General features: G+C 33.3%; 6 protein-coding genes across 6 annotated transcripts in view; 2 read left to right on the top strand and 4 right to left on the bottom strand.

Annotated features, from left to right (window-relative positions):
* Positions 1-2010: 2010 nt before the first annotated feature.
* On the bottom strand, positions 2011-3701 carry TRIADDRAFT_53034 (uncharacterized protein; the record flags this gene model as incomplete). The annotated part of the gene is made up of 4 exons (XM_002109187.1): positions 2011-2073; positions 2164-2435; positions 2600-2678; positions 3450-3701. The coding sequence occupies 4 exons, from the start codon at positions 3699-3701 to the stop codon at positions 2011-2013; spliced, it is 666 nt and encodes a 221-aa protein (XP_002109223.1).
* Positions 3702-8083: 4382 nt separating this feature from the next.
* TRIADDRAFT_53033 (uncharacterized protein) lies at positions 8084-9083 on the top strand (the record flags this gene model as incomplete). The annotated part of the gene is made up of 2 exons (XM_002109755.1): positions 8084-8269; positions 8907-9083. The coding sequence occupies 2 exons, from the start codon at positions 8084-8086 to the stop codon at positions 9081-9083; spliced, it is 363 nt and encodes a 120-aa protein (XP_002109791.1).
* A 1081-nt stretch (positions 9084-10164) lies between these two features.
* Positions 10165-13154, bottom strand: TRIADDRAFT_53032 (uncharacterized protein; the record flags this gene model as incomplete). Its single annotated transcript, XM_002109186.1, has 5 exons — positions 10165-10198; positions 10678-10745; positions 11160-11422; positions 11795-11879; positions 12900-13154. 5 exons carry the CDS (start codon positions 13152-13154, stop codon positions 10165-10167), a joined length of 705 nt encoding a protein of 234 aa, XP_002109222.1.
* Positions 13155-15521: 2367 nt separating this feature from the next.
* TRIADDRAFT_53031 (uncharacterized protein) lies at positions 15522-16756 on the bottom strand (the record flags this gene model as incomplete). The annotated part of the gene is made up of 3 exons (XM_002109185.1): positions 15522-15847; positions 16073-16151; positions 16649-16756. 3 exons carry the CDS (start codon positions 16754-16756, stop codon positions 15522-15524), a joined length of 513 nt encoding a protein of 170 aa, XP_002109221.1.
* Positions 16757-17835: 1079 nt separating this feature from the next.
* On the top strand, positions 17836-19546 carry TRIADDRAFT_53030 (uncharacterized protein; the record flags this gene model as incomplete). Its single annotated transcript, XM_002109754.1, has 4 exons — positions 17836-18111; positions 18489-18567; positions 18938-19212; positions 19316-19546. The coding sequence occupies 4 exons, from the start codon at positions 17836-17838 to the stop codon at positions 19544-19546; spliced, it is 861 nt and encodes a 286-aa protein (XP_002109790.1).
* Positions 19547-20201: 655 nt separating this feature from the next.
* TRIADDRAFT_20762 (uncharacterized protein) overlaps positions 20202-21806 on the bottom strand; it is a gene marked incomplete at both ends in the record, with an annotated part of 3607 nt that continues 2002 nt past the window's right edge. Inside the window, 6 exons of the mRNA XM_002109184.1 lie at positions 20202-20414; positions 20578-20778; positions 20886-21053; positions 21157-21249; positions 21390-21517; positions 21617-21733. Coding sequence (XP_002109220.1) covers positions 20202-20414; positions 20578-20778; positions 20886-21053; positions 21157-21249; positions 21390-21517; positions 21617-21733 — 920 coding nt within the window. The remainder of the gene's footprint in view (positions 20415-20577; positions 20779-20885; positions 21054-21156; positions 21250-21389; positions 21518-21616; positions 21734-21806) is intronic.

Below are 21806 nucleotides of genomic sequence, written 5' to 3'. Positions count from 1 at the left end.
TAATATTAACGGGTTGGTGAATTGTAAAAAAGATACTTAATTTAATAAATCTATGAAGCATGTAATTTACTTTCGTGATTATTGTTTATATTGCTATTAGTTCGGTACCTCTAGATTTCGATTTCGTAATATATATATAAAGTGATTTTTTTCTTATTAATTATCTTATTGCCAGTATATATGTATGTAAATTTTCGTTAGCTTCATTAAATTCGTGCTAGTTTTCAACTCAAAAAATGCGAGCTACGCGAATTCCACGTTCAGACTGCAAATAAATCCAGCAACAGTCTCCGTATCTGAGTTTTTTTTGCGATGTACGGTACCCGGTATCATATAGTAGTTTATCTGACATATGAAGTAATGGGCTTGCTCTAGCTCTGAGAACTTGTTGGTACAGTACGTGAACAGTCATAATGTTCTGATAACTAATTACATTAATTAGTCCAAATATTGGCTCTCTGTCACTTACATCATACGCGTACCAACGGAATATCCTATCGCATCTCTGATATTGTGACTGTACTAGTCATCAACTGTATGCTGTTTAGTAAACCTGCAAATAATAACGATACAGTAGATATACAAAACTTACTGCAACAGTAGATTAGTTCTCAAGATTGGACTGTGAATGAGTAACGTATGAATACACATACACGTAGATTACATTGCTCTCGCTGCTTGTCCTTAATCTCATCACCACGAAGGTAACTTATCTATGTATCGTCTCCTAACTTTAATTGTCAATTAAACGCTACCTGCTCATCAAGAATATATAACCCTACAGCTGACAGATTCAATGCCACAAAGGAGTTAATAAGGCAAACTAATGCGTCGGAAAATGTGCTATCGTGCATGTCTTCTTGTATATCTTAAAACTAATGTATCGCATTGCAGTAAGCATGGTAGTAAATAGTGTATGAGTAAAATCGTGGTCCACGTCACGTAATGAGGAATGTACGCGTTTATCATCGTTCTAAATCTTTTTATCAAAAAATTTAATTGATCCGGATCAGACCGTGGAGGTCTCTAAATTCAGACCTTTGATTTGTATTATACATTTCAAATATAGATAGTCGTATGTAGTCATTTACGGCACCTATAGTTCCTAGCTACAGCTTTACAATCACTTGATATACAGTATAGTACTTACAGTAGACAGGAATGCGTTATTTTAATTGTGCAGCTATGCTCTCTACATACTCGTATGTCGTTTTATAAGCTACAAATCAGTGTTTTGCGATTGGGAGAGCCTAATTCGTTTCGAATTTCGGAGTGAATAAGAAGTAAGATGCAAAACACTGCTATAAATAATACTAATTTCTGCTTCATAACCTCACTGACTTAACATCCTGTCCATTCGCTGTACGTTATTATTATCTTAAGGTTAATGTTACGGCTAAAGCCCGAATCCCGCGTATTATGCATAATAGCTGGTTAAAGCCCGAAATAAGAGTAAGAACTTTGTTAATATAAACTTAAGATACAGTATATTCCTACCTATCTATACCAATGTGACTCGTAGAACCTTGTTGACAATATTTAATTCGTAAACAAATAGTATAAAAATAGCTTCCCTTCCTATCAAGCAGCCTTTACAGTTCAAGAAAGAACTGCTACAAGCTGATTGTCTAGTTTCACGTTTATACTCCTGTTACTATAGAAGGAACGGAGCAATGAATCTGGAGTAGATTGTGAATACGACCTAACTGTTGGTGATTGCTAGCAAATTTTTGGAAACCGTTTATTTAACACTGGAAAAGTGATTTTTTAGATTTATCAATAGGAAGTGAGTCTTGTAATAATAAAAATTCGATTTTGAGATAACAAGAAGAATAGAAGTTCATTTATTAATGTAATTTACAGTTAATTAAGTAACTTCTTAATTACAACATAAAATGTAGAATAACGAAATGCCTATAGACTAATCCTTTCTCTTATCAATACTGGTCGCGTATAACGGAATTATGGGATACAGGACATCTAGGATATGTTTTCTTCTAATCCAAGCTGTTAGTGTAAGCGTACATGTCTTTCAGCAAATCTTAACCTAGCATGGTGGATAGGATCGAACCTCTGTAAAAAAAAGAGCAAACCGATTTTAGAGGCATACAGCTAGTGCTTTTATCAAGGTTAACATACACTTCTGTTGTTGTTATTACTAACCTCAAGAGTCGTTGTGGCGAATTCGGAACATACGGGAGGTAGGTTAAATACGGAAGGATCTGTGATACTTGCGGTCATATTGGAAAATGCAATAGCTGATAAAGACAATTGATTCGGCATTTGAATATATGCAGTTTCAGCTACTGGAATACAATTCTTTGAGTTAAAGAAAAGTTGAACAGATGTGCCCTGAAAAATGAATGAATAGCCATCGACTTGAATTTTATTCCTTGATCCTCCAAATTCAAAAGTTCCGAGTGATTTTATATCTTCTAGATTTTTGAAATAATATAACAATGAGTTAAGCCAATAAATGACGCTTAAATGCTTAAACCAGAATTTTAAGTCCCACTTGGTAAAGTTATTTAGTACTGATCACAATAGAATAAGATTAGAAAATGAATGATGCTAAATGTTCACACAGCCAAATACTTACGTGGTGGGTAATCTGGAAAGCGTTGTGTTAAGTTAGAGCTTGTACATTTATCACCATTGATGATAGTGTAAGACTTGTGCTAAAAACAAGAGTTAAAGGAGAGAATAGTTGAATTGCTTATCAATTAAAGCCCATTTGTATATGATGCATAATTTAAAAATCGTTAGTCCATCTATTGGATTTGATCCAAGCTAACGTTATGAGTCCGATCCGTCGGCAACGCAACGGAGTAAAAGACTAGTATACTTACAATTAATGTGTACGAACACGGTACAGATTCGTTAACTTATTACTACAGGTATGTACCAAAGACTAATAATTAGGTTAATTCGATTGGATTGACGGTGAGATCAATCAGCACTCAAACTGGGAAAGGGAAATACATCTCGTAATAAGGATAAAATCAAAAAATATCAATCAGGTATACGGGTATAGATTTACTTTTTCATAAGACTGCATGATGCACCTGTAACTTTTCTGATTTCTCGACTTGAAACAGTTACTATTGCACGCGCATTGTCAAATAAAAGCGATCAATATTAATACGATTCCCTAAGTACTGTAATCACGTAAGATCTATTTAATCAATCGATGCGGTCTCATACTGATTTATAATGATCCTGTCTTCCCTAAGCGCTCGCCGATTTACAAATTTCTTACAGAGTGTGAGAAAGAAATTGACAACATTGATAAGAACGACGTTCACTACCAGCCAATCAGCTTGGCACACGAACACTTTTCTGACGAAATCGTCGGAAAATTGAGCCAAATGTATATCCGTATTATACGTACGTATACGTTATAATTTCGAGCAGCTATTGCACAAAATACGTGTATTTGGATGTTGTACCCGTTTATAATCTTGAATAACTGTAATTCGGGTTCCATCGATATTTTCGTCAAGACGAATCTTCTGCAGTACAGAGTCGTAATAATAACGGATTCCAAGTTCTAGTAAGTCTAATTTGGCGCCTGGTTGCATTTTTTTAGTCGCTATTGCATCTGCTAAAATACCCTGTAGTTGCTTAGGGTGTGTACATGCGCTTGATATCTCCAAGAAAACCAACAAGGTCAAAAAGATGAATTGTACACGAGTCTTCATGTTGAACGAGAGTTTTTCCAATGGATTCCTCTAGTGTCTCTCATTAACTTTCATGTACAGGTTGTACTGCAGATGAGCTTTCACTGCACTAGTTATTGGACGAATGATGACATCATTTTATTCATACTGTACACTATACAGTGTACATCGAATGTGTACCATGACTGTATGTTTACTGTCTTCCGACTTCTCACCGTCATTAATAAACTGTACATGATAAATAATAATAACACCTTTACTAAAACTTATAAAACTTTGTCCGTAGGGAAAGGAAGGAGAGACGGACGAATCGGAGAGTCAGACGAATGGACAAAGTCTTGTTAAGATAAGAAGTCCCCAGTTTTAAAGACTGCTTCAATAATGACAGAAAACCGTGGAATTGCCACATGTGTCAACTCTTTAAAACTACAAGATATATTACGAAAAGTGAATATGTACTGTACTATTTGAAAAAGAATATTTTACCAAAAATAAAAAAATGAATCAGTTTCTTGTTAGAGCGAAGCTATTGTACTATACCTAGCTCCGACTGTAGTTCACGGTTAAATAATATTTATAATTCATTCATTAATTCTATTTCATTGTCAATCAGCCATGAAATTCTGTGGAAGATGTTGTGAGACTCTGTCTTCAGCTCGAAATACGGTAGTGAAACAAATAAGATCAATAAGACGTAAGTGGATGAATACACTTGAATGAACGCAGTTTGTCTGCTGCGTACACTCGTACAGTAGTCTGAGTAGAAATGTCTATACAGTGTCTTACAGCCTCACGTTAAATTAGATTTCTATCCTAGCTTAAAAGCAGCTGTTTTTACCCGGCTCGAAATTAAATTACTCTGAAATGCTATGTTATAAGGAAGAGGTAAAAATTAGAAAGTGCGCATTATACTATTCAGAAAACAAATTTACGAAAGGAATTTAGTACTCAAGTATTACAGTGTGGTAATTATTTCAAGTGTGTCCGTGAAACTGACTTAATTCAAGGAATTTTATGATAATTTGGATGCAGTATTGTTTTAAGAGACATATATCGTTACAACGTTACAACTATTTACTCCTTGTAAATAGATTTTGGCTATGGTATTGTATAAGCGAGAATCAGTTCAATTCAAAGGAACGACATTTAACAATCAAATAATATATGATTGATAAAGACTATATTAAATTAAATTTTATCATTATAATTAATTCGAAATAGTGGAATGACCGTTTTGCTACAATAGTAACCTGCTATTGTATTCGTCACAATCAGATATAGGTTTCTTGTTATGCAATTAAAGATATTAATTACTGTAATTAATTTTTGAGTATAAAATACGACGCAGCTTAAAATAGCACTAATCAGAAATAGAGAAGCACAGCTGTGATAAGTTCAGATACGAGTAGTCATAATCTAGCAGAATATGTGACATACAACATATCGTAGGCAAGTAAAAGACGTACCCGCAGGAAAGTTTATCTAAAAGATACGATTACTGCGGTAGTGACTACCGATATGAAATCAGAATTTATACGAATTGTTCATTTGCAGCAATTAATTCGAAATATACCTCAGTATTGTTCAATATTGACTTAATATCAAGTGCACACTAAAATACTAAATTTACTAGTATTTCGAAACTTATACTCGTATTATTAATATATTCTATAATTATGTTTCAAAAGTGTTAACTCGATCCTGTAATATTAAAATCTGTTCAGATAACATGTAACTACTGTAATTGAATTGAAACAAGTTTTTAGCATACTTCTCTTAGGATAAGTGTGAATGATACGATAATAAGTGCTTACGATGTCAATTCATACTAAGAGCACCTAGGAACTGTGATTAGTAACTTCCATCTGCGGTTCAAAACCGTACTGTACGTTTGTTGTTTATATGTGCCGTACTCCTAAGGAAGAATCTGAGAAGAACAGTTGCGATATCATTACAAATTTGTTGAGTGAATTGTTTAGCTGTGTGGATGGTTAATTCAAAGTGAATAAAATTGAAATATAGAGTAGTTTCCTTTTTGGTACGATTCAGCTTAGACCGTATATGTAAATGTTGTACATTACAAATAAATGAAGCTATTGTTCTACAACCTACAGTACATGCATTTATTCCAACAGCAGTAACCTTGCTTGAAAATATTGGATACTGTATCGCATATTTAAATATACGATACAGTATCCAATATTTTCACCAATAGTATTATAGTTTACGATATACTGTATATTACTGAATAACTTATGAAAGAATCAGTTTGAATGATAGTGTTAATTAAATATTTACGGTCTTATGTGTGATTAGAGAATAACTTTAAGTGGTAACTATATTTGGCATCATGTAGAAGGTTATTTTATATTGACTCAATAAACGGATTAACGAGAGCACAATATCAATTTCTGGCGTTCTGTTTGAATCAAGCACGCTTTATAACAGATTGACTTGGCAAAGGAGCAGATGGTCCATTTCATATAAATGTAAGGAAAAGCTCTTGTTTTATCTTTAGTTAAAAATTAAAAATTTAATCAACTAAATCAATGAGATTATAAAGAAACAAAAAAGACCATCAAATATTCGAAATGCCATAATGCATCATCATACGTAAACTTCTTAATTTAAATCTTCGTAATCGTACATTGATCGCATCGCAATGTATATAAAAAGATATTACACATATGTTACTCAACAATTATCCGCATTTAATAAATCAGAGTCCGGCTTCTGCCTTCAGCAATGATAAATAAACCCACAAAGTTAAAAATAGGTCTTGAATATCGCCATCACGTAGCTGATATTTTATTAAGGTAAATTATAAGATGTTCATTTTTCTCTGTCATTTTCAACAACGCAATTTCTTGACAAAAAGTTAGAATACTCCTTTATTGGTCATAAAATATTTCAAACGATGCAATCATTCACGTCCTAAAACAACTATTGGATTCTTTAGGTTAAGAGGGGTGCTGTACGATTTAAGCATATAGCAAATATTTACTACCTCGAAACTTTTACGAGATTCTGAGATAAAGAATATGATAAAAGCATAGAAATTTGCTCAATGTCTCCTACGCGTTTATGTAATTGCTTAATCATGATTATTGTAATTTCAATTTGACAGGTGCCATCTTATGTAAATATTTTAATCTGTCGAAACTGTGTTATTTCCGGATTTAATTAATTTTACCTTGCTAGTATTAGTCGTAGCAGCATTTACTTTTATTATTAAGAATTCTTCATTGAGACGGTTAGCAAAAGAAGCTATATATACCCCTTTAACAGATAATTTTGATGAATACTTACAAAGCAACAACCTTTGTGGCTCCTCTTAACTGTTCGATTTTACGAAACAGTATTGATTCATAGGCTTTAGGGTAAGAAATACTTCATTTTTTTATAACAAGCTATGATAGAGAATCTTTCGAAATAGAATATTTATGTAACTCTTCGTGTAACTATTTGCTAGTGCCACATAATTTCACTGTTTTATCTTTCTTACGTGGTATTATATTAATTTATGTAATCTAATTACTATTACACCGTAGTACATAGAATAAATTAATTGCATAATATTATGTTGGTTTAGTTATGTTGATATAATTATTAAAACTATTTGCTGTTTCCGCGACATTAAGCTGATAGAATAGAATAGCACTTGTCGCCTAAATTTCCCTGAGTGGTATTTATAAATTTATACCATTTGCTCCTTCATTTATAATGCATCCGTATATACGGATATATCGTCTATAGCCTTTAAATAAGAAGATTAAAGGCTATTATAGTCATATAGTCATAAATCAATAGAACATATCTTAGTTTACTTAACTAATACAAGAAATCATTTGCGTATGCAACAAAAGTGTGCATTCGATGTAACAGAAATTTTGCCGCTTCAGAGACTTTTGCCATTTCTGAGGGTGATGATTTACTAAGTATGATGGTTAATTCGAAGTACGAATAGATTGCAAGTCCATTGCCACTATTACTATTCCCATAAAATTAAAAAATTGAGATTATTTCCTTAGAATTCAGTATCATGGGGATAGAAAGATACAGTATTACAGTGTATCGACATATAAACTATTGTAAAGGTAAAATGAGGACAATTTGGCTTCGCTAATAACTGCAACTGGGACATAAAATAAGCATAAAATGCATTTATAGTGAATTTTTATAAGTAATCACATATGAAGCTTACAAATTTAGGAATATAAAAAATAACATACGTAAGATAATATATATAATCAAGGCCGCTGATGTTAAATGATTATATATGGGCAATGCAATCTAGTATACTGTGACATACTAAATATTGGCTCTAACTATGTTTTCAGGAGTTACGAGAAAAGATGAAGGTCGATACGAAAATTTTAATATTTACTTTAATATTTGCCAGTATGATTCAAATCCAATGTCGAAGAATTATTGACATAAGTGATATTAGGTTTTCATTCAATCCATTTCGGCAACGAGAAGATCAGCCAGTCAAAGAACAATCGCAGGGCGCCCCAAACAACAAAGAGGAGGAGACGGAGGAAACAACTCTTGCTAACGATGCTGATCATTCTGGAAATAATAAGACCGTAAGTTTACCATTTATCATGCTTGCATTACTATGAAAAAAGGAATTTACTGCATAGAAATATTTTATCAGTCGTCCTATAGTAAGCATTTATTACTTACATATATTTTACCTAAGAGAGTCCTCCTGGAATCAATTCCCGAAGCACGCTGATATGTTAATCTTAAGCATTGTCTATTCTTCTTACGCTATCGTTTCTTATTAAACTGAATATCAATAAAGCACTTTCGCTAAAGATTTACATTGACTATTCTTTTAAATCAACTGTATTATGGATACATTACGCTTCAGGAATTTTTGTTATGTTCCTACTCTTAATAATTAAGTTATAATAAAATTAGTCGACATAATGAAGGTTGTTAGGTAACATATTAAACATATAAGGGGTTTCAGAATTTGAAATAAATAGCAAGATAATATTATTGGATAGCTTAGATATTTTGCGCAAAAATAACAGCGGTGATGCTTTAGATGCTGAATATAATTACGTAAAACGGTGAATGATATGATTTTGCCTTCGCGTATTACCGATATTACCATTATAATAAAATACAGTATCTATTTTTAAATCTCTGCCGATAAACATTTTTTGCACCTGATTTAATTAACTTTGAACATTTGTGATTTTCTATTCACAGATTACTTGTCATGAAAGCAATGCTGATTGCAGTGATGGACTAAAATGTTGCGACTCTTTCTTTCGCTGTTACCGCATTATGGGAAATTACATATGTGCTTCATTTCTACTTGAAGGTTTAGGAGCCCTTAAAGCAAGTCAAAATTACCAACGTGATATCATAAATTCTGAAGATTAATAGTGTTTTATAGATAGTACAAGAATAAGTTACTAGTATTGTACTTATTGTATCCTCTATAAAATTATAACTAAATCTATATGTTACATGAGTGTTAGGCTACTGTCCGAAAGGGTATTATTAGTCAGCAATGCTCTATTACCTAAATTCGAGCAACTAGTACATTTTTAATAATTTACTCAAGTATAATGATTCGACTGATAATCCTGATATTTGCTCAAATTTGTAATATCAATTGACTGTTAAATACCGTACACAAACTCAATAAATCCAATTAATATGCCGCAATCTAGTTTGAGATGAAGGTTTCAATTTGAGTATTAATTATGGGCTGCTAAATACTTTATACAAAGTATCTGGTGATCCTTAGTTTAACCGATGAATGAGCTATCTGGAGTAGAATTACATTAGGCAAAATGAGATTAATTTTAAGGTATTTCACAGAATGCTCTCTATCTTTAGATCCTTGAATATCAATCGCCTTTGTTATCTTATATATCTATTAAACATCAACTTAACTACGTACATTATTAGTTTTTCATTTTATTGATATTTGACACGCGCTCAGGGTTTGATTTTCAACTATGAGAAGTGGCACGACCTAATGTGGATCTCTATGAAGAGATTTGGTTTTTTATCAAAGTTTAAATTCATATAACTTTAACTTTAGTTTTATCCTGATCTCCTTATTATAAAATATGCAATCACACAAGTGGTGCTTCGACTAGAATTGTAAAAGGTATCGATTTGTATCAGCATGCTAGCACAGTATAACATATAACATGTACTGGTGCAATATTGTAATGTACGCGCATAGTAGTATGATTAGTTACTTATCAATCGCGATGGTCATGCATTGCACGCATTTATTAAGACCGTTAGATTTAACGTGTAATGAACAGAAGGTCGCTAGACTAACTCTTGTATGTAATTAGAGACCATTTGAGCTAACGGCTTTATGATTTTAGCAAATCACCGGTCAAATGCTTTACTATGGTTCTTCTTATAGAATTTTAACCTTTACAATAAAAGCTAAGCGTCAGTAAAATCCGCTATTGTGAGAATCCTGAAGCTTAGCGGGCTAAAGGATTAAAGCTGCAGCTGCTGACATAACCCTATAAAATAGTAATCAAGAATCGAAATCTTGAAAATGTTGCATAAAGCAGTAAGACATTTTAAAACCTTGAATACCTTTATATTAATTATTGTCGATAGTCATTATATCAACATCGTTTAAAGACAAAGAGTGGTGATAAGCAGAATAGGAACAGTTGATGGTGTCATATATCTCAAAACATAAATCAAAGTATTCTACTGAGCCAATGTAGCATGTGCAAACTGCTGCATACTTTTATTACATTTTACTTCGGTAACATAATATCAATCCAAAATGCATGATAGCTTTATGTATTTGCTATAATGTTGCAAAATTTTGCATTACACTTCTATATGGTAAAATGCATAGTTACTTCTAGCTTTCTTCGCAGTTGCAGTAATTATTCAGTATAAGTAATGATCATCACGGCGCGAGCCATGGACTAGTTAAAAATGTAGGGAATCCACACGCGAACCTAGACATCTTGTAAGAATTAACCTTGTACGAGGATGATGGTGAATACCCAGAATTTTATGTTTACTTAAACTACTTTTAGAACTAAATCTCTAATAGTCCAAGGTATAGTTCATAAGCTAAGAGGATTCTGGCTTATGCACTGGAGTAGCCGCTTGCAATCTCACGTAATGAAGGTGGTCAATCATCTATAATTGCGATGTCAGCAGAAAACGAGAAAATTAACATCCAAGAAACCTCCTTAAAATATAATTCAGTATCGTTATATTTGTAACCGCATTATTACAGCAATAACAGCATGAGTTGACTAACCAAAATTAAACTGAGTTAACTGTTTTCTTCTAAATTATAACTAAGGAATTGACTTAAATTTACATTTTATAGTAATTCATACGTATATTAAAAATATTACTGAGATAAACTCAATCAATTACTGGACGTAAACATAATATATTTGCATTGGTATATATGTATTTTGTGATATGTCGTTACGATAGCTTATTTACATTTTCGGTTCTTGTCGCGTGTTGAGAACAAATGGAAGGAATCTTTAAAATATTTGGATTGCTGATCTTCGGTTTCATATCTAAGAATGATATTGCTGAATGAAGAACCAATTTACCAAATTTAATTTCTGCTGCTTCAACGACAGGCAAACAGGTTTTCTTTGCTACTTCAACAGTTGCTGATATATTAGCCAATGAGAACCGATATATGTATACAGCTAATGAACCTCCAACAGTGTGCATTCCAAGGTAGGTGGCATTTTCTGAAGTTATATAATAAAAGAAAAAATATTATATAGCATTGAAATCACCTTACGCTGTATGCGAGATGACGGCTTGTATGAATTTAATAGTATCTAGTAACCCTGTAATTAATGATAAAATTCCATTTTTTTTGAGTATTAAGGGTAAAATAATAAATTTTTGGAGCTAAAAATGTTTTAGTTTTAAGGCTCTACTAGGAGCTGGGTCCGCTCGCTACGCTTAGAACAGTAATGGTCTCAAATTTTAAATTTCTTTATTGCTATAAAGTATACGTTCCATAAGCCACATGTATCGCCGCAGTCAGCGGTCATTTTGAATGATAAACTAGCTCAAATCTTGAATACGCATCTTGTATAATTATCAACTCTTACTTAAAGCCTTGGCATCCGGAAACGAAATTGTTAAATTACCAGTGACGCATTTCTTTCCATTGTTAATGATTGTATAGATCTTGTGCTTTTTTGTTACAATATAAATTGATTATCGCATTAGTTAACATAAAATAGCATAATGTCTATTCGGTACTATATTAAAAAGCGTGACTGTCGGAATTTGTTTATAGCGTATCTTCTGTAATGATATCTTCTTTAAGTAGCGTAAAGTATTTTAAGGTAGACGATGATAGAAGGTATAAAGGATTTTATTGAGATACAAGTTACAGGCTAACAATGATATGGTTGTTATAGATAAGGTATTTGAGATAGCAGGAATGTAGGAACTGACTAACGAGTTAGCGTACAAGGGTATTTATAGGTTTTAGATGGGATTGAGATAATGTCTTTATATGTATAGCATGTCGTCTATATGTAGTCATGATGTCGTACATTATGAATGTAATACAATACAGTACTTAAACGGTATATGATAAGTATTCGTATATTAGGATATTACTATACTAGGCATCTTCTATATAAGATCATAATGTTACATCTTCTAAAGTGTGTTAATTTGGTATGATAGCTGAAATAAAGATCAGTAGAATTGGCCATCGTTCTATAGACTATACTGCTTAAACTGAATAAAATAATTAAAAATTAAAAATTTATAGCAATGATCATTGTCTATTAATTAAAAACTCCAATTTCGATCGTGCCCAATGTAATATATGCCTGTATTACACTGTATACGTAAAATACTATTTACATTGATTTATTTTGTCTGTACAGTACGGCTCCGAAAATGTTGCTATACATTGATCTGTATTCACTCTTTTGGCCAATTCTAAAGAATTTATCAAATACTGTATTTCTATTAATATTTCAACTTGATAAGAACTTCATTCGTGAAGCTGCTGTGTAAATGTGATATACAGTATATACAGTATATAATATATATATAGTATGCAACTATGCATATGACTGCGGGACTACGGTTCGCTATTACCTCGTATCTCAGAAGCAAGTATAAATTAATTATATATATTATCATACTTGCTATAATTTCTTATATGTTATTATGATAAATCTGTCTGAATACCTCAACGAAGTCTTCAATGATTGTTGTATTTATTCCATTTACTTGACCATCTAAACGAATTCTTTTCGACTTAAAATCTTGTGTAAATTTGTACGATTGAGCAGATAAGTTGGGCTTTGCATCTTTATTCGCTTGCATAACGTTCAATGTTTGTATCGTGCCTTGGATTTCCATCGGAATTTTACATATTGGAAAGGCATGAGTTGCAGCTGTAATAGCTAAGATAATAGCGATTGATGGTAGCGATGGTAGCATAGTTTCTCAAACGTAAATATTCTGTCGTTAATCAAATTTTTAGAATCGATGTTTGCAGCGGAACCTCTGAGTTGGAGTGCAGCTAGTGCGTAAAGTAATTGCGTAACTTTTTTAGTGTGCACTTTATCAGTATTCAGTGGCAATAGCAATGAGTGCACTACAGTACAAGTTGGTACAGTACAGTATTTTCTCGATGGGCTTTCCTGTATTGTACTGTACAGTACTGTAATTTTTATACGATTACTTGATTGATATACAGTACATGTACGGTACAGTACAGTACAGTACTATGGATTTGAACTAGTTGCTAAAAAGGTTGCTAGGTTGCCGAAAATGTGACCTCAGCGTGACTTTTTATTGTACTGTACTGTATTGTTCGTATTTTAATACTGTAGTACTGTACTTTACAATATGAGTAAGTTGAGTAACTGACTGGTTGAATTAGTACGGACCGCGCTTATGAATAGATCTCATCATCGCGCATACAGTAGGTCTCGTGCCTGCGTGAAAGTTTTAACTTTAAAGTTTTATCAGAACACTGTGAGCATCTATGGGTACAGTACAGTATTTCTGGTTAACAGAAAGCAGTTCCAGCTAAAGGTTGGACTGAACGAGGGCCCATGAATAGATTATGCTTATTAGGCTTATGAAGAGATCTCGCATAGGTCTCGTGCCTGCGTAAAAGCATAATCATAACACTGTACTGTACCGTAAGCATCCATGGTAAAGTACTATATTTCCGGTTAACAGAAAGCAGTTTCAGCTAAAAGTTGAACTGAACCAGAGCCCATCGACGTGTCGATGGCGATGTGTCTCTTTATAATATTCACTGTTAAACTACTAAGATGCTAAGGTTTCAGCCATAGAGGTAAAAAAAATCTCTTTTTATCAATAGGGCTTCAGCGGTATAGATGATAAATTGACTGAGACCGAACGCTGAAGAATCAGGCCGCAAATAAATAAATAAACAAAATGATTTATGATCATCAACAGTGCTCTCCAAGACTCAAGATCAAACAGAAACTGACACTCTTAACTTATTGCTTTCCGAGCAATTAAAGATGAGATTGTATAGATGTTGGATATATGAGGAACACTAATTGATATGAATATAAGAGAGAACTCAGATGAGTAAAAGATCAAAAACCTCTATTTGCAATATTTATTAGTGATAATAACAATAATAATGGTCAGTAATGTCGCTTATAAGTCAATTAATCATGTGCCAGTTCCCAGGTAGAGGTGTCAAGTATCAGATTTTTCTTGATACTGTATTGGTATTATTATGACAATATAAAGTGCTGATACTATCGAGACAATCCACACTGTACTACTACTCATTTCGCGCAGGGAAGTGTCTCCTGCTGCTAGAAGTACTGTCCACTATAGTTACACTATAAAGGCTTAAAGCTGTTTGATAGTATCTCACTGTAGTACAACTGTAATCATTGCGATGATAGAAAGCAGGCGGATAATAGATAGTAGATAACAAGACTAATCCTAAGATACTCACTAGATTTATAAAATATCCAGTATACAAGTATGTGCAGTCATTATATTAATGTACTTAGAAGATTTTATTTCACGTAAAGAAATAAGCGTTACAATTCTATGTAATTATAGGAAGGAAAGGATTATTGCACTACTAACGTCGCAGTGATAACATATATTTTTGCATTACGCATTATCAGTTACAGTCGCAGCACCGCATGATCATAATAGAAGCTGAGCCACAGTCACTACACTAAGCCATTAAAAGGACAATCGGACGTAATTCTAGGAATTTTATACGATAAACCAAACGTGAAAATTAACTGCTTTCTTTTAATTAAAAATAGATACAGCAGATGTTGATTGCAGCGTACAGTTCGCCGATCTAAGCGTGTGTGCTGACGCGGGTGCAGCTAGCAGTCTTGCTTATATTTTAGTTATTAACTACTAGTAGTATAGTAGAGATATATACTTCTGGTGCCTATACTTACGGCACGACAGTTAAGTGAAATGCAAAAATACAGGAGTATTGTACAGCGCTGCACTATACCACCTACAACTTTTTTGCGGACATCAGTACCGTATTCGTATGATATCAGCAATAAAAATATAAAGTTTATATAATTTACAAATATACTATGTCTATTTTACTGGTTGCTGGTAAGACTTTTGTAAAAAGAGGCTCTTCGTTTTCTGCGGAGGTGATTAGAGAAATCGAAACCCTAATTGCAATCGTTGCATTGTTAATAAAGGCCAGTTAGTTTTCTTAAGAATTTAAATTTAATCTATCACACTAAATGCAAATACTATATTGTTTATAATTATATTATAATTAATACTGTAATTCATTCGAAATTGTATTCATAGGATTTAGGATTATCCGTTACAGTAAACGTATGAAATAAGTGCCTTTTCGCTTACAGGTAGTTTCATTGAAGCATGTTGAGAACAGATAGCGGGTATATCGAAGACACTTGGATCTTGTATACCAATAGTTGTGTTACCGTAAGTCAGAGTAACGAATGTTGTTTCAGTAGTAGGATTAGTCAGCGACACCTTCGATACTTCGAGTACTGGAATGCAATTCTCAGAAATAATATAATCCGTTTGTATCGTACTATCGGCGGTAGAGAAATGATATGATTTTGCTATAATGCCATCAGGACCACCTAATTGCAAGATGCCACTATATAATGCGTTACCTAGCAATGATAGGTAGATCGATGTTAAATAGCAAAATACTTTAATTATATATATTACTATAGCAATCGACTCTTGTTGTAGATTTTTAAATTAACAGGAAGAAAATGTCAAAGAAATTGTAGGATCAAATTCGAATATTTAAAATAAATAACCCAAATACTGCTTTAACGTTATCGTACAGCTGGCATACCGAAAATTAAGATCGACGAATATGAATAACAAACCTGGGATGCAGGTAGGATTGAAAGGAGCTTCAATAGTAGTTGTTAAACATTGTCCATTAGTGATGATGTAGGTTTTGTGCTAAAAGTCGAAAATTGTCAAAAATATCTTCATTATAAAGTAATTATTCGTCTGACGATCGATTGAAACATTAGAGTAAGCTAAAAGGAATGTCGCACAGTACAGTTATGACAGCTACTAATTAATTATACAACATCTATTAATCTATTAATAATTTTTATGTACTTCGGAATCAAACTACTGGCTAGCAGGTGGGTACTCTGTGTCAGCATCGCTAATGTCACTGGCGCGATGTTATTGCCATGATAAAGAGATAAATTAATAGTGCAGTGACTGAAGAAAGCATCACAGATTCACAGTACGAACTCGACAGGTCGGTAAGCATTTTAAATTACGAGTACTATAATATTTTCAGGCGATCCGATTAATTAACTTCGAAGAGCTTGTGACTAATTGAATTATAATTATTGAATTTATTTGTTAGCTCATGAGGTTCGATGGGTTTGTTAAGAAACGTCAAACACACATTTTTTATTTACTATATATGAATTACTAACCGTGTTGAAGTCTATAATGACTGTAGTTTTGATACCAGCAGGACTTTCATCAACTCGAATTCGCTGATTCGAGTAGTCGTAATATAACCGAATTTGAATTTGAGACATAATCTTAGTGTTTGAAGTTTCAACATAATCATCGGTTGTGATTACTGTTTGAAACTGCGGAGGACTGCAGCAAATTTGAGCTGTCGCTCCATAAATGGAAAGGGCTACAATAAGGAGAAGACTTCTCATGACAGAACCTTTGAGAAAAATGCGTTAATCGGTATCGCTAATCACCAAGAACTAAAAGGATAGACTACAGCAGACTGGAGCAGTGACTATAATTAGTAATTATACAGTATAATAATTAATTAATTAATTAAGAAATATAATCAGTGTATAGTACAGTGTACTGTACACTTGTACGCAATGTACTGTACTGTACTGTACAGTACTGTACAGTTAGACGGCCGGGCATTTCCCATAATGTTATCAAGCGGATGCTCGATTTTGCAAATAATATTACATTGAAATCCATTCTATTTTACTAAGTTCTGCTCGAAAGCAGCTATATAAGGCCATAAAGTTTTGAATTAGTAGAAATGATAGAGAAAAATAGATACTGAAGATCTATACTAAGTAACTGATTTTTGGAGATTTCGGCCGCGTATGTACAATTGTACATTGTACTGTACAGTATTGTACACTACCGTATGCAAAAGTCTGTCCGCCTGTGCAATTTCCAGTCTAGATGTACAGTACAATGTACTGTACTTAGTCTATGTCTATGGTCAATTGGTCATGCAGGGAAATTAGTTAATTCATAATACGCATGACTATTTTTTGATTATGACGTCACTTAGTTAACACCGCGTAGTCATCAACTGCCTTGTCGGTTTCTAGCTGTGACCAGTAAGAACTTACGTTACCTCTATGGCTGTGACTGACACTGTTCTGTACAGTATTGTACTGTACTGTACTATCGTCCATGATCACGGTAAAAAGTACTGCTTTACAGTAATGACCGATGAGTAGAGCGTCATTCCCAACTCATGTGACCTGCACTTTGCTCTGCCCAAAGAGTAGTGTTTACGTGTTTAGAGGTAACTGAGTAAAGTCGATCCTGCTGTATGGTACAGTACTACATATTCGATCACGGAGAAAGTGTAGTACAGCATAAAAGTCGAAAACGTATTGAAAATATGGCGACTAGTTTACATGTTTTGGTGACGTTGCAGATTATAAGCTGCTGTATGGTTTGTTATGCCTCAAATCCAAATGCCTGCTGCACACCGAAGCAGTGGCAGGCTACTGTAATACAAGATGGTAGTTCCATTTCTCAAAAAAAGGGATTGGGTGTTAGTCTTTTGACTGGTAAGATATCTGTTTATTACGACTCCATTAATAAGAGAGTTAGGATCGATGAAGAAAACAGTTTGAATCCTGTCAACATAACGACGATACATGATTTGGGGAAGGTACGAGTACAGTATAATGATTTTGTATCCCATTATTCTCGTATTACTATGTGTAAAATAATAAGTATACTGAATTTTGATGTACGACACGTATTTTACTGGTAGTTAATGTGAGTTTAGCAATCTATCAGTATGCCTTCCTTACGTTAGTGACAGATTAAAACTGCAGGAGCTAATCACGTATTATATAATTACGTAATAATAAAATTACGAGATAAATTAGTTGCTCTTTGCTACTACTTGTATTAACTTAATAACGCTTGGATACTGTACGCAAATTTTTCAGTTATGCAATCTACAGTACGTTAGAACACGTACAATATAATGTTGAATTGTGGTGTTATACTAAAATACTAGGAATTTATTACTGATTTCAGAATATAAGCTATTATATATATGGTACCAATTGTACTATGAGCGTTTTGAAAGGAAAATTTGCTGATTTCTGCGTTCCAAGTAAGTTTTTAGCTACGGCTAAGACTACTTAAAAGTTTTAATCGCTGGATACAGTAAATTGTGTCTAAAATACGAGTATATCAGAATAAAATTGATACTGCACAACAAAATAATGTGTGCTTAAATAATACTAATGATATCTATCTGATTGCACATGCTACGGATGATATACACGTATAGTATATGACGGATACAAATAGTAGTAAACGATGAATTATAGTTGGGGAAAAATTTTTGACGCTTTGCAATTTCTAGTTGTTACCATATCATGCACATGCGTAAAATTCTAGATTAGATGTTTATCCAATTTTTGATCGATCTCTGAACTGCATAATGTGGATTACTGATTTTTTCTTTCCAAATTTTGTAGAAAACTCATCTTATAACGGAAATAGAACTCTAGGTGGTAGCTTGGTAGTAGATGCTTGGGGATTGCATTTCGAAGACAGCAGTAAATTTGCTAGAATTGATGTTACAAGGGATAAGTGTATACCTGTCACTGAAACATTTTTTCAGTCATCGGTAAAGACCTCATCAGCCGTGTACGCTACTAATGTCTTTTCCAATGTTCAAAGTGCCATATCATCTCCGAAAGTATTCGATAAACCAACTGTTTGTACAAATGCAATTAAGTCAAGTGTACAGGTTAGCTATGTTAATATTATATTTCATTACGTTTATGTGGTATTTTCTGTATGAATAACATATAATGTAATCCTAAACTTTTCTCTTCATGCGAAATTTGTAGATGGACGTAGATTTAAGGGCAATGCTGTGGGAGAGAGGCCTTAACAATGGTAGACCCTCTCCGGGTCATTTCATGAAACTGCATAGTTCACAACTGCTAATGCAGTCTGTTGATACTGTTTATAATCATTATGTCGAATACCGACGAAAGCTCAAGGAAAATGGTGGCAATAATTTTAAACTATCGGAAATGGAGGCCTTGAGAAAGATTATAAATAATAATATTTTCTAAATCTTTTGACCGCGCGCTATCATGGTGAACTGATGCGCAAATATTTCTTGTAAATTCGTTATTGATTGCTATACAGTATTTGCAAATAATGTACTCGTTTTTGTGTCATAATGACATCAGAATTAATTTTGATCATAGGGTATATACAACATTGAGGTATAAGGTAATTGTTTCTATTCATGGGCTCTTAACACACCATTTAGTAGACATTCTGATCCTACAGGATTTAACCGTAATGGCTACCAATCTACATATTCTGACAGTTGTTTCCCGTTTGAAAGGCTGATATGAATGACTGGAAACTCTTTCTGATTCCTTGTATCAATTTTTAAAGTCCTACTTTGATATCAAACGGTTTAGCTTCTCAATTGAACTTCTAACGGTTCAATAGCAATAATAGTAAAAACATATTATGGTTACTTTTATGGCGCTTTATTCGAATATGGCCTTTTATAAGTTGTTTCAAAGGAGTGAAAGGACTAACTGTACTAACATTTTGCTATCATCATTACCTCTGTACATTCTAACATTTGACGAGTTTCATTGTTAATCTATTAAAGATCCTCATTCGAATTGAATGAAACTTTATTAGTGTTTGAAGATAATTTGTACTGATATTGTGCTCTTGCATTTTTTTATAATACAAGGACGATATTTAACATTCGATATTTAGATTCATCAAGAGCTTATCTAGGGCATTATTTTTCAAGAGAATCTCATTATATTTTTCGGAAGATTGCTGTAGACTTTCCTCTCCAAGATGATATCTGACTTCATCGATTATGGGAATAGAATCTGTTTCTTGTCGTTGAATTATACTTGTCGCATCATCGATGATTATTTTCGCAAAATCATCGCGTTCGACCATCTAAGGAAAAAGAAAATCAACATCCGGTCATGAAGTAATAATTAGAATTTGCAAAGTTATTCTAGTATGTAGTTCAGCAAGTGATCGGGATAGACGCAATTTCCGTTCAAGACTATCAAACAATGTTCAATAAAGTAATGTTTATAAAGGAATTGCTAATGACCTCAAGTAGGTGTTTGGAAATAAACCGTGTACACTCCAGCTCCAGTTTAGGCATAGTCAATAACCTGGCAGTTTCTAATAACTGTATTACGTTGTCCGTTTGTAAGTTTTGAATTATCACCTTACAACAATGCCTCTTTAATCCGGGAATAAGATATTTATCAGCAGCATATAATATTTCCTGTGTAAGGTCACATGGAATCTGAAAAGTAGAAAACTTTAGTGACATTGGCTTGCATTATGTACTCTTCACCAGCAGTGTTTGTATTCGCTTGGTTAAAGTAAAACAAATTAAATCAGGCGACTGACCTTTACATCGCCGGCATAGATGAATACCATCACAATACTAAAAATATCAGGTGTGCAATCATTCAGGTTAATGACTGGAATTTCTTCAGAGCAATTGCTCACAATTGATTCGGCAAAATTGCCTAGCAGTAGGGCTTTAAAGTAGTCACTACGTTCACAAAAGAACACCTGAGTGATAAAAAATTCATAATATAACCATCCGCGATTAATTGAAAGAATATTAATTTTCGTAGATCATATGGTCTAAAACTAACAAAATTCTTTAAATTACCTTATGCCCATAAAATTTATAACCTCCAACACAGAATATTAGATCAGGACGCAGTATGGAGTTTAATGGTTCGAAGTTATCAAATAGCTCATCCTTTATATCATTGAAATGATGACTCGGCGACAGCCAGTCTAGAGCCTGTTATAATAATATGCACCATGGAGACATATTAACTCTTACAGCCTTAAAATAAACAGGTATAAAATTGCCCTTTTAGCGAGAATATAAATTACAAGATCTGATCTAAATTCTTTTGGTAAAAGTCTGTTGACAAGAATTTTCATGTGGTTCTGTACGCTAATTTGGCCCTCATCTTCCATTATCGTTATCATATTAACTTGAGAATGAGACTTTGATAACGCTATATACGAGTACAAGATCGGAGAAATTGATATGGTAATTTAAGATCAAGGCTTTCTTTTTCTTGCCGTAAATATTGTATAATTGCTACCAATCTTACAGAATTTAATTGCAAGCTGCGATTCAGATATAAGACGATTTCTTAATTCCTGGAGGCCACACTGCTTTGCTAGCTCAGAGAAACTGCTCGCTTCTTCCAATAGAACATCAACGTAACCTTTCCATGTGAGAAAAATTTACTTCAAGCTTTGGACTTTTTAGAGTAACATTGTTAAATGTTCATTGACTTA

Source organism: Trichoplax adhaerens, genomic scaffold (genome assembly GCF_000150275.1).
Source record: "Trichoplax adhaerens TRIADscaffold_2 genomic scaffold, whole genome shotgun sequence".
NCBI lineage: Eukaryota > Metazoa > Placozoa > Uniplacotomia > Trichoplacea > Trichoplacidae > Trichoplax > Trichoplax adhaerens.
This window is presented reverse-complemented; position numbering and strand designations above follow the sequence as displayed.